General features: G+C 41.4%; 1 protein-coding gene across 2 annotated transcripts in view; it reads left to right on the top strand.

Annotated features, from left to right (window-relative positions):
* RELN (reelin) overlaps positions 1-13,571 on the top strand; it is a 284,897-nt gene that overhangs the window by 212,628 nt on the left and 58,698 nt on the right. For both annotated transcript variants that reach the window (XM_059471986.1, XM_059471987.1), the window contains exons 28-31: positions 1,202-1,437; positions 6,078-6,235; positions 7,137-7,344; positions 12,684-12,760. In XM_059471986.1, the coding sequence (XP_059327969.1) occupies positions 1,202-1,437; positions 6,078-6,235; positions 7,137-7,344; positions 12,684-12,760 (679 nt within the window). The remainder of the gene's footprint in view (positions 1-1,201; positions 1,438-6,077; positions 6,236-7,136; positions 7,345-12,683; positions 12,761-13,571) is intronic.

Genomic DNA, 13,571 nt, shown 5'->3' with positions numbered 1-13,571 from the left:
CAGTAATTTGTTAGAATTATTTCATTTTACATGAATGATTTTGTTTTACATGTTGCCTCCTTCAACTCAAGTAGAATTTCTGCAATAAACTAAGGAAAACTAATATTTTTCTGATAGCTTGAAGAATGAAACTGAAACTTCAAATCAGCCGTTGATTTTGGTCTTGGCTGCATTCTCATTTCACATTTTAATATGCATTTTTTCTTCTTAATCCAAATGTTACTCCGTTCTGGGGGCCCAAACTGCAGTGCCAGCTCCCAGACATCATTCCTGCAAGGCAGTGACAAGGCTGTGGTTAGGGCTAACCTGGCAGTCAGGCTGATCCTCTGGGCACACTGTGCTGCAGATGGGATGGATCCCAGAGGATACAGCTCTTTCCACTCCTGGGCACGCAGGTGCCTGCACAGAGTTTGCTGTTTGGGGCTTGCTATGCACAGGGACCCTTGGAAAGTTCTTTGCACCTCTTTGTGTGCTGAACTCAGCAACCTTAATGAAGGAAAGTGGGAATTTTTACCAAGAAATGTCATATTTCCATGTAGGAAGCAGACTCCAAGCAGTCTGCCAGCAGGGTTCAGAGCCAGTGCTCAGAGCATTAAACCTCCCAGCACAAAAAGTCAAAGGTGGTTTGCAGCCAATAAGTACTAATAACAGTGCAGTTTCTTCATGTCATCTCTGTTAGGAAAATTAATCCACAAACACCAGAGGCTTATGTCCAAAAAGGAGACTGAGGAGCCCTTTTACTTTATTCCAATAAAGGGAGAGGCCATGGGACATTCCCCTGGGATCTCTCAGTTTTCTGGAGGACGCAGCCTCCCTTTTTATCCTAATTTCCCAGATACATTTCCCTTCTCTCTTTCCCCTTTTGCTGAGGTACTGGAGAGGTACAGACTTCCTGATACGCCTGATACCAAAGATTTCCCTCTAATGTATACCTGTCCCTTCTAATTTTTAATTCTTATGGAATTTAGGTGTTTTTCTCCCCCATTGTTTCTTTCATCTTTCAACATCTAATTTCATTTATCAGCAAACCTAAAGTTGATTTGTAAAACCAAATTTCTTTTTTCCATTCATCAATCAGTAGAATCCTTCCCATTGTTTCTTTTATCTCCCAGTGCTAGTTTTATCCACCAGCAGACCCACAGCTTGTTTGTAAAGACAAACCTGCTATTTCCCTCATCTCTGACTCTCTGCTTCTTTGCAGCTGAACATTGGCTGCACCAGCCAGTACAGCAGCTCTGCCCCCGTGCTGCTGCAGTACTCGCACGACGCTGGGCTCTTCTGGTCGCTGGTGAAGGAGGGCTGCTACCCCGCGTCCCCCGGCACCAAGGGCTGCGAGGGCAGCTCCCGGGAGCTCAGCGAGCCCTCCGTGTACCACACCGGCGACTTTGAGGACTGGACAAGAGTCACCATTGTTATCCCCAGGTCGCTCGCAGCCAGGTACGGTGCGCTGTGAATGCCAGTGGGACACGGGGATTAGGTGATTTAGCCGCTTCTGGAATGGTACATCCAAGTATCAAAGCTGTGTTGTATTGCACTACAGAGTTTGTTTAGTTGTTGTTTTGCACTGGGTTATTAGAGAATACCCCCCTGGTGGTCTATTCCTTGGTCAGTCCCTCCCCTTGCTCCTCCCTACTGGTATCCCATTGGCCATGCTCCTCCTCCACTCCCATTCCCTGGGTATAAAACTCTCCCGCCATGAGCCATGAGGCCTCTTCCCATGCAGGTTTTTCCATATGGTGGTTCTCAAGTCAATAAACAGAGGACATTCATTCCCATGTGGGGAAGAGTGCTTCTGGCCTTTTGCTTTGGTCCATGTAAGATCGTGTGAGCTGAGGGTCCATAGCCAGCGGGCTTGGACCCAAGCAGCCCGTCCAGACACGGTCTCACAGGTGGCTCCCAGAGCTCAGCGAGCCCTCCGTGTACCACACTGGGGACTTTGAGGACTGGACAAGAGTCACCATTGATATCCCCAGGTCACTTGCAGCCAGGTACAGTGCATTGTGATCCAGTGATGCCAGTGGGACACCGGGCTGATTCACTATTCACTAGCTGATTTAGCTGCTTCTAAAATGGCACATTAGGAAAAAGTTGCAAAGCTGTGTTGTATTGCACTAAATAGTTTATTTAGTTGTTGTTTTGCACTGGGTTATTAGAGATTTTCACAGAGTAGTCTTTATATTGCACTGAATAATTTATGTTGTATCACATGGTTTGTTCTTCCCCCTCTCCTATCACACGGTTTCTCTCTCACTCACCCCTCTACCCCATACCCACCGGTGATCTCTTCCCTGGTCAGTCCCTCCCCTTGCCCCTCCCTACTGGTATCCCATTGGCCATGCTCCTCCTCCTCCGCTCCCCATTCCCCAGGTATAAAACTCTCCTGCCATGACCCATCAGGCCTCTTGCCACACGGGTTTTTCCATATGGTGGTTCTCAACTTAATTAACAGAGGACATTTGTCCCCACATGGAGAAGAGCACTTCTGGTTTTTTGCTTTGGTCTGTGTAAGATCCTGTGGGCTGAGGGTCAGTAGCCAGCTGGGTTGGACCCAAGCAGCCCGTCCAGACACGGTCTCACAGGTGTTCCCGGAGCTCAGCAAGCCCTCCATGTACCACACAGGAGACTTTGAGTTACTCTTGTTATCCCCAGGTTGCTCGCAGCCAGGTACGGTGCATTGTAAACCAGTGATGCCAGTGGGACACGGGGATTAGCTTATTTAGCTGCTTCTAGAATGGTACATTAGGAAAAAGTTGCAAAGCTGTGAATAAAAGCAGCGTTAAAATATGACAGAGCTGGGGGAAATATATGCTGCCCCAAGCAGTGTGAATTTTCCATTTTAAAGGTGTCAGATTGGTCTGTAATAGATAATTAAATTAAAAAGCAGCAAGGAACCCAGCACTTTTTAATTTGACACCAATCCTTTCATTGTCTTTATCCATATCAGCTAGGTCAAAGGCACCAGCAAGAGAGTGGTAAGTCACATGAATTAAATAAGCCATTTGAACAGGATTAATTTTAGTTACCACTAGGCAAAGAAACCTTAGCAAGGTATTTGAGCTGATGCATAACGTGCTGTGTCACTGAAGGCAGCCGGGACAGCCAGAGGCAAAGGAGGGAAGAATGGCACATCTGCAAGCACAACCTCAGCCCCAGATTAATACAAGTGAGAAAACATCAAATGGTGGAAGACACAAGCCTTGAAATCAGGAGGGTTTTCTGGATCTTCACCCAAATCTTATCTGGATTTGGGTGAAGTTCTTCACTCCCCTTACTCTGTCTTACTCCATCAGTAAAATACCCCGATCTGATTTGTTGGATGCACCAAGCACTGCCAGCACAACCACCCCACCAGGCCCTTGGCCATGTCCCCCTGCCTCTCACCCTCCCAGCAGCTTTTCTTGTGCTGTCTCTGGGTTTCTGACCCATCCTTCTCCCTCATCCTTAATCCCATTTCAGTGTGTGGCATATTTTGTAGCAGGGGAGCTGGTGCCTCTGCTGCAAGGACTTGAAATAGAGTATGTACCATAACAAGTTTGTCTTTTCTTCAGTAATTAGCCAATAAAAGCAGGTGCCAAGTTGCACAGATCTGACACCAGCTGATTTGATTTACCCAAAACAAGCAGGGCAGAATCAATAGCAGCAATCTGTTTGGCATTATGTGCAGTAATGTGATCAGGAATAAGAAGCTCATGCTAATACATTGAAAATGTAAGTATTGTGACTGCAATGAGTGTTTTGGCATGTTGAGACCTGAGTTTGTTGTGGGCCACTTAGGAAATCATGGTTCATGGGTTAACCAGAGAGCATCCCATTTCATTATTTGCTACCAAGCATGAGCATGATCTACCAAATCCCAGTGCACAGCAAAAAAAGAAAAAGCAATAGGTTTATTATTTTTTAGGCAGAGCAGCAAGGAGGATATTAGTTAACCCATTATATTGGCAAAGAGATTTTAAATCCATTCCCCTCTCTGGAGCTCATGTAACATGATCAGTATCGTAAAAGTTAAAGACTGGAAATTAATTACCAAAATATTTTTTCTTCAACAAACTTCCTATGCAGTGAGTCAGATTTGTGGGTAGAGTAGGATCTTCTGATGAAGTTTATTAAGGAAGCCCTCCCACTGAGTCATGAGGTCAAGAAAGAATCCCACTGCTTTCTTAACTCCTTCTCAGAGGGGAACCTGGGTGCAGCTGGATCCAATCTTAGCCCTGGACTTTGTCAGTGGTTTATGTCTAAATGGTTATACAGGTGTAAATTAACCTTTACACAAGGTTGTCCTTCAGGATTAAGGATGGCAAACTAGATATATTTATATAAACATGTTTATTTATGATTTATTATGGTAACAATTAGACAAGAAGATCTTAATCAGAATTATTTACTACACAGTATTGGAGCCATAACAACTATTATAATATAGTGCTCTATGAAGCAACATTGAAGCAACTGTATCAAAGCAATTGTGTCAAAGCAACAATATCAAAGCAAAAATTATTATTTAGTAGAGATTGATGTTACTCACCCATATAATGACTGTGGGCAAATTTTTTGCTCAGTCTCAAAGATTAACCTTTAGTTATTGTATCCCCACTCAATGGAGGAATCTGCAGGCACTCCAAGAAGGAATATGTCAGAAAACCCTGTCATTAAAATTTGGGACTAGACTTTTAGAGTATGAACTGATGGACTGTCAATCATATGTCTCTGGGCCAGCTGTGTCAGCTCAGCAGCCTTAGACAAGTTCTTAGTGATATTTTTGTTCCTTCATCCGTGTTTTACCAGGTCTACTGCATCTCCATCTCACTGTCAGGATGTTTGACTTTGAGATTGATGAGTCAGACTTGTTACTTCTGTTTAGAGAGTGGCTTTTTTTCTTGTATCCAAATAACGTAAATGTTTTTTACTCAAAAGTGCACAATCCTGTCATAAACTCTGCATTGCTGCCATCACAGAGCTCCTTTCAAAAATACTCTAAGAAATGAAGTTCAGGGATTTTGGGATGTAATTAGCACTTCAGGCTGGATTGATTAGTAAAAAGCATCTTCAAAGTCACGTTAATCATTCACTGTTGTTGATAAAACCACGTATTTGTTCTTTGCTTCTCACTGATGGATATGGGCCAGAGAAACACAGGGAGTCAAAATGCAGCCAAAAAGTCTGAAAGAAATATCCTTAAGCAATGTTGCACAAATGCAGCATGACAGAAATCCAAGCATCCTATTTGCAAATGGCTGTTTTGGGAAAAGGTCCTTTTAATCTCATGGAAGGAGCAGCAGCTATTGAAGCCAGGAGCAGCAATAGGAGCGAGGGTGGGTAGGATGGTTGGGACAGATGGAGGTGAGAGATCTCTGAAGCCAGGTCATGGAATTGAGTGCAGGGCCCTGCTTGGAGCAGGGTTCCAAGAGGAGCTCCAAAGAGTTTGAAAGAGAGAGAGAAAGTGAGAGAGAGCAAGAGGAAAAGAGAGAGGATGAAAAAGTAAAAGAGGATGAAGTTCTCGTTACAACACTATAAATCTTCTTCTGTGATGAATATTCTATTTTTCACTAGTTAATTTAGTACAAGTCCTATAGCATTTACATACAGCCTATAAGAATCATTGCATTACTATACTGTATTACATTTTAAACCCTAAAAACTACTCTTTGGGCCCCTTCTGCTATGCTAGTAGGGTCTGCTCTGACACTTGGACCTGTCTGCAAGCAGAGGGTATTGTCTAATCAAAAGGGGATGACTTTCAGCTGGCTATACTATTGTTTTCCAGTTGTTCAGTAACTGAAATGAAGTTCAGGAATTTTGATATGCAATTAGCACTTCAGGTTGGACTGAGTAGTAAAAAGCATCTTCAGAGTTACGTTAATCATTCACTGTTGTTGATAAAACCATGTATTTGTTCTTTGCCTCTCACTGATGGATATGGGCCAGAGAAAGGCTTGGTATCTCAAATCTTGCTTTCATTTCAATCTCACTTATGGTTTCCATATTCTCAAAATCTTTTGCCAGGCAATCATATTCATAAGGCTTTCCCATTTCATCTTCCCCAGCGTAGCAGTGCTGTTGTTTTTTTTTCTCTGCAGCAAGACGCGATTCCGCTGGATCCAGGAGAGCAGCTCCCACAAGAGTGTGCCTCCCTTCGGCCTGGATGGCGTCTACATCTCGGAGCCCTGCCCCAGCTACTGCAGTGGCCACGGCGACTGCGTCTCGGGGGTCTGCTTCTGCGACCTGGGCTACACAGGTAGCACAGCCCCCCTCAGGGGCATTGCAGCCAGCACTGGCTGAGTTATACCTGTGAACTGACAGCTTGCTTTTCCTCTCCGATATTCCGGAAAAATATACGATGACATATATTGCATGGGCTGCCAAGAGGAATCTTTCTTGTTTTGTTAAATTAAATTCGGCACAGGCAAAGCAGAGCGGCTGAAGGCAGCGGACGCCGTTGATGTTCCTGGCAAGCACAATCTTTGAATATCACCATCTGTATGAATGGGAAGGGACTAGCAATAAAAGAGAAAACAAAATAAAATATTATAAACTGAAAAGTCTGCTTAAAAGCCTTTGGATCATCTTCAAAAGAATTGTTGCCATTTTTGAGTCCCCTGGCCATCAGATGGCATGGGACCAGGAGGGAACATATGTTCTGACAGGCCCTTCTGTGGAAAATTCTGCTCACTTGTGGTTTCAGGGGCTTTTATGCTGAAATAGGAAAAAAATCCAAAATGCAAACCCTGTGAAAAAAAAGATTGACTCAACCGGTTGCACACTGCAGTCTTTTCAACCCTCAACCAACAAAGCAATAAGCTAACATCTTTTGTTCAATTTGTTTAAAATTAAATAGAAGGATAATATTTTTCTGTTTGCAAAAAATCCCTTATCAACATAAAGCTTGGCTGTTTTTTACCTAGTGAAATAAGCCATCTTAGACTTTAGAGGAATAGGGCTTATTCTTCCTACAGAAATTTGTAAAGTGGGTTTAAAAAGGTACAATCCAGTCATCAGGGTATTTTCTTAGAAAAGACTGGTGCTTTGTCACACATAGATGCAACAGAACCATGTGCCAGTGCACTGTATCTGACCCTTACTCTGTCCAACACAGTTTCACCAAAGCATCTCCTTTTTTTTTTCTTTTTTTCTTGAAGCATCACATGGAACGTGTGTGTCTAATGTGCCTAATCACAGTGAGATGTTCGACAGGTTTGAGAGGAAGCTAAGCCCTCTCTGGTACAAGATAACAGGAGGTCAGGTTGGGACAGGCTGTGGTGTGCTCAGCGATGGAAAATCTCTGTACTTCAATGGACCTGGCAAAAGGGAGGCGAGGACTGTTCCCCTGGACACCACAAATATCAGGTCAGTGCTGCTTCTCAAAATTACCTGTGTATTCATGTTCTCTGTTCTGCCCAGTTGCAAGTGTGGATATGAGAAGGTGGGAAATGTTTTTTTATGGTAGTCATAATCTGTACAAGAACTCTGAAAGATAGAAAAAAAATACTTTTTTGTTCATTCTGGTGTACGACTTCCTCTTTTTGAAAGATAATACTTAGGTTAGAGACATTGGAACAGCAGCATAAAATAAAATATTAACTCACTATCTTTCTGAGAAGATAGTTTGCATTGTATCCTAAGGCAGAAGACAGGATCTTGAGAATGCACAAAAGCTAAGACTCTGCCCATAGCTGGGGAGAAAAGCTCCTTTTCCTCTGACTGTGTTGAATTGCAGGCATGAGGATGGCATAGCAAGGAGCTGTTGCTAGCTTGCCAGATGTTGTGAATTACTCCACTTGTCAGAAGTGCAAAGGAATGGAATGTGAATTGTTTCTGCATAGCCAAGAGGCTAACAAGCCTTCACCTCTTTCCCTGCTGCCACTGAATCCTGCTACATTGGTAGCAATTATCCTCTTCTCTCAAATTGCCTAGCTGATTAATGTAATTAGGATGAACAAAGGGCTGTTAATTGTAACCACTATTTAGCTTGGAGTTTGCTGCAGCTATGTCCAGTCTCATGAGAGATTAGGCACCTGAAACCTTGAGCACTCTACAATTTTGGCAGTTAGCTTAATAAAAGATACTTCTTCTGACAAATACTGCTCTGAGAGTAATAATGCCGTGATTTGCTCCATAATTGAATTTGTGGGATCACTCAGCACAGGCTGGCCAGAGGTTACTGTGATCACTCCAGCTCAGGCAAGCAGGGCTCTGTAGGACAGTGTGGGGGCTGCTGCTCTGGGGAAGTCCTCAGCTGCTCCCTGGTACTGCACAGCGCTGCACCAGCCACCTTCCTTCTGTCCCCTGCATGTCTGACAAATGCATGTCATAGTTATATAATTATGTAAATTACTTGTTGATTAAACTAATTAATTGTTTGACAAATATGCTTTGTACAAGTACACGTTTGCCCTGGAACTCTGGGAAGATGTGAGCACTTCTATTCCACTGTCTTCAAATACTTTTATTCATCCTGGGAAGCAATATAATGGAAGTAGTCTAGACTACTTCCTCAAGAAGTCTGCATTCAAAACTCTATTTTTGAGTTATTCCTTCTTTCATGAAGAAATCTTTTGTAATGCCAAGTATTCCCTTTAGTTTTACAATTACTTTGAAACCACTTTTAATGCCAGATATTCCTATTTATAGCTTTCCATTTTTGCAAAGTTTGAACCATTTTAAAAGCCAAAAGACATTTTAAAATTCTGAGCAATGCTCTTTCTTGATGTTTTTAATATACCACTGCCTCTGTTTTGCACAAGAATATGGTTATTTTGTCTCTTAAATCTGTCCCAAAAACATAAATGGCCAGAGAAACACTTGGTAAGAGCAACTACAATCTCTCTTCTGACCATGTACTCACAGTGTGAGCTGCTCTCCTGCTGGAAATGATTGTTATGTCAAAATAAAACAGCATTTTATTTTTTTGTAAGCATCACAGTGAGCAGCTTAACTCCCTTGAACAATTCAAGCTGGAAGCCACATCCCTGGGCTGTTTGCTAGACAGAACATAGTGGTCGTCTCATACACAAATGGGACTAACATGGATTTTTTGCCTTCTTCATTGTGTGCTCAAAGGTAGTAGCCACCTGATGCTGCTTGACCAGAACATGAACTTTTTAGGCTACAGCAATTACCCCAGGCTGCTTTTGTGTTCAGAGGAGAGAATGGCTGCTTCAAAAGGGCAACACAACTCATCCTAAAAGAGCAGCTAGCAGTTTGTCTTCTGCAAACACCTATTTATTTCTTTCTTTCATTAACTGTAAGACAGCCTGAGTTTGGTCGTGTATAACTCAGACATTCAGCTACAGACACCTTGCTCTGAACAGATGCATCCCGCTTAAATGTTTGAGGCCATCTGGAATATTAACTGTGTCTTTTTTTCTAAAGGTACATGAAGTTTGTGAGAGTGTGAAGGGTTAACTGAAAGGCCTATACACTAAAAAGAAAATAATTTCTCAGCCTAGAAAATTTTTTCATTATTGGAGTTAAAATTAATGTCACTTGAAAGGGGAGATTAAAGGGAAGTACTTTTCCCATTTTGGTATTACTTTTTGCATTCAGTAATGCCTTGCATAGAATTCAGTTATCTTATTAGGGATCATCTTAGCCCCTGCACAGTTATCTTTTATTTTTGCAAGGGTTTTTTGACTGGGGGTTTTGGTGACTGAGTAAACAGCAGGAAAACATGCCTTGAAAGACATACTGTTAGATACGTGGATTGAGGGTTGTGAATAGGAAGGCTGAAACTCCTGCAGTAGATTTTTAAGCTGCTTATTTTTAAGGTTAATAGTGTTTTCCCAGACCATTTAAGATCTTGTTTTGTTAAATCATGCATGGAAGAGCCTGATAGAAAAATTGACAAATATTACAGGACACTAAATTTTTATTTTCATTCTGAATTCCTGCAGATCTACCTATGCATGTTCCATATCATCAGTTACAGCTTTTTGAATGTGAAGTGTAAATTTTATGTAAGGAATATGCAGATTTTTTATTCTTTTTTTTTTTTTTTTTTAAGTACAAAGGCCCTTTTCCCTTTTTCCCTTCTCTCCCCAGCACAGCATGGTCCATGGGGTTGAGATTTGCCTGCCTGAGGTGTGGGATGCTGCTCAGGGGAGCAGCCCAACAGGGCACTGCCACACCCAGGTGTCACACTAAAAGCATTTCAAACTAAAGCTTGTGCTGGGAGCCAATGACCATAAAAAACTACTCAAATTTTAGTATATACAATAAGTGGTCTTGTAATCTTAGCTTTGTTTGTCCTATTGCCTCCTTATTCCTTCATATGATTGACTACACCATTTTTTCCCCAGATATTGGGAGAATGTCGCATAGCACTAAAAGAGCTGTAAGTGTCAAAGTTCATTTCACCCAGACAATTTTTTTTGCCCTACACTTCAGAAACCCTCTGGAGTCTCTCCATTCCTTCCCTCTTGCATGCCCCAACACACCAAGGGCACAATTTCACAATTTCACTGCAGTATTCCCACCCTTCTGACTGACAGTATGATACATAGATGCATTTTGGTTGCTGATGAGCTGCTGCCTCCCATTTTGATGTCCTGTCCCTTATGACACCCTTAACTATCTGTTCAGTGGGAGTATTTTGCACACAGTGCCTACCTGGCATCTAGATAAAAACCATGGAATAAACAAATATTTTTTCCAAGTGGTGACATCTGGCTTGTTAGCTGACTTGGCTCCCATCTGCTTTACAGCCTCCATTGGTAATGATTGTGCAACCATCCCAGGGAGCTGTTCTGGGTCAGACACTTGGAGATCAGATGGGCTGATTCACCCTTCTGCAGAAAGGGTTTTTTGCTCTTTGGTTTTGCTTTGTAATGATCTTCACATTTGGCAAGAATAAAAGAATTTTTCACAGGAATGTAAATCTCTTCACCTCTGATGCTTCTGTCTAGAGTTTTACTGCCTGAACACTGTCTCCAACAACAGAGCTGCAGCAAACAAATAGAATTTACCTGGCTAAATGGAATGGTACTGTGAGCCTGACTGTCTAGAGCTGTCTGTGGGGTTATCTTAGCAATGAGATTGATGAGGATATTCTGCCTTGTCCTAGACCCTATGGGTATACAAAACATTTCAAACAATAGACACAGATTTTGGTAACAGAACTGGAATGCAGCTGGATTTAGAATCCGGATTTAGAGGAGGATTATGATATTGTGCATGTAACAGTGGGTAAGGGAAATTGGAGTCCTGTCTGCATTTTATTGGCTCTGGCTGTAGTGATGTAGCTTGTCTGTGGTCTTACCATAATTACTGCAAATTAGAACAAAATCCTCTAAAGCAAAAAGAGTTGTCCTTGCAGAGAATTATTTGCATGGCAAAAATGCACCTCAAAATTTATGTTTTAAATAAAGACTTTATCTGTGTCAAGAGAATTAATGAGGCCTGATTTTCTACCATCCTAATTTAAAACTTGGCCAGGAAGCAATGAGAAGAATGGCATTGCCAACTTTCAGCACACAAAATCCCATCATGGGGTTGAGTCCAGTTTCTCTGCTCTGCTCAGGTGCTGTTTTTGGTGTGCAATGGAAACAACCTGTGAAGAATGTGTAGATTAGGGGGTGATGGCATTCTGAGTCATCTCAATGCTCTTTTCCTTAGTTATGACCTAGAATGCCTGAGACATGCAGTGAAATCTGGGGAGTGAGCAGCAGGACATTAATTGACATTAATTGTTGTTTATATATAGCACAATAGTGTGTATCTAGGAGAAAATGTAAACTACTCTAAAACCACAGAGTCATAACAATAAACACAATCTCAGCAGGGATACCATGGCATTACTGCAGATTGGGCGGAAAAAAAACCAACCTAACAATATTTTGGAGCACAGGGATGGAATAGTACTTAATTCAAATATTGCTAAACAGGGATGCTCCAGACTAATCCAGAGTTCTGTCAGTTAAACCAGCAATCCTGTCTCAAGGAGTTTTGTGGCATTAGAGGGGTTGCTGAAAATAGTTTTGGGAAAAATTGAAGACATGGAAATGTGTTCATGCAGAGACTCAGATGCAGTAGTTGCCATGGTTTACAGTAGAAAGGAACAAGAGAAGGTAGGGAAGTGATAAAAGCACAGGGCAGGTTGCAAGAAAAGCAGCTCAGGAACATTTTTCTTCACCACTTCATGATGTGAGAACAAGAGAATATTCAATGAAATCATAACGTATAGGTTCAAAATTAAAGGGTTTGCTTCACAAAATGTTCAGTGAACTCACTACACTGAAAACTGTTTACATCAAGAATTTAAGGATATAAAAAGGATTGCTGATTAAGGAGGATATAATAATTTTATTACAACCTAATGCTGTATTTTAAATCTTTCCCTAATTTCTGGTTACAATAGGCCAAGGTAAGATCTGATGTAAGGAACAGCTTTGCCTGCTATGGAGATTTTGCAACTTTTGTGGGAGATGGAACTGCTAACTTCTCACACTCACTCTGAAACACATTTATTAGGCACAAGATTAATAAACCACATCACTTTCTTCTGTCTTGGGTCTTTCAGCATTTACCATGCCCATGTTTGCTTTCTCTGGAAATACTGCTTTATCAATAATCCTGGAATAGGGACCTAACTGAAAATGCCATTAGCTAAGAGGTGCAAATTATCCTGACTGATCTTGTGCTATCAGAAGATGATTACATTTCTTTTTTATTCTGTGTTTTTTTAAAAGGCTAGTTCAATTTTATGTACAACTTGGAAGCAAGAGTGTTGGTAACTCCTGCAATAGACCAAGAGCCAGGAATGAAGGTAAAGCCCCTTTTCTTTATTATAAGCCTTTTACATTTTGCATCTTCTGCAGTGTTTTTGCATTTACAAAATCAAGAAGATTTTTTTTTTCATATAAATCAATTGCCTCCTCAGTTTTCATAAATGTTGAAGAAAGTTATTTACTTTTGATGGACTTTTCTAGTTATAATTAGTTACACCAAACCTACTGGTGATCCATCTGTAGGAGTAACTGTGGGAGCTGTGATGGTCTAAGAAAGACAACATTTACAAAGCAAGCTGTAGTAGCTTGTATTAAACTACTTTATAGTGTTGGAAAACAGATAAATTTACAAGTCCACAGGACTTTTCATAAGGTCTGAAATAAAAGGAATGAAATTCAAGTTCGGGATAAAGTGGGCAAACTCCATTTCTGACCTGAAGTAGAATTGTGTACCTGAGAACTTGTTCATCTTCTCAACTACACCAGTGGGTCTAATAAAAAATTGCCTTCCAAAACAAACTTATGCATGTTTTACCCAAAACACAAGATGATAAAGTTGCAGCTGAAAATTTATTTAGTCTGAATAAATTAATTTCTCCCAGATGCCTCCCCTCTTATTTGATCCACATGCTTAAAATTACTGTGGTGGAGGACTGATGCTTGTGTTTGGGAAGGATTAGCATTCTGGGAGCAGATTCCCATGTAAAGTGGTCTAGTTGCATGAAGTCAGACCACTGACATGAGAGATGAGAAAATTTAATTTTCCTCTCAGTATAAAGTATTTAACATCAGTGGATTGTTTCCTGGTAATTGGCATTTACATTGACTCACTCCCTGAGGAAAGCTGTC

This window comes from Ammospiza nelsoni, chromosome 5 (genome assembly GCF_027579445.1).
Source record: "Ammospiza nelsoni isolate bAmmNel1 chromosome 5, bAmmNel1.pri, whole genome shotgun sequence".
In the NCBI taxonomy this organism is placed as follows: Eukaryota; Metazoa; Chordata; class Aves; order Passeriformes; family Passerellidae; genus Ammospiza; species Ammospiza nelsoni.
This window is presented reverse-complemented; position numbering and strand designations above follow the sequence as displayed.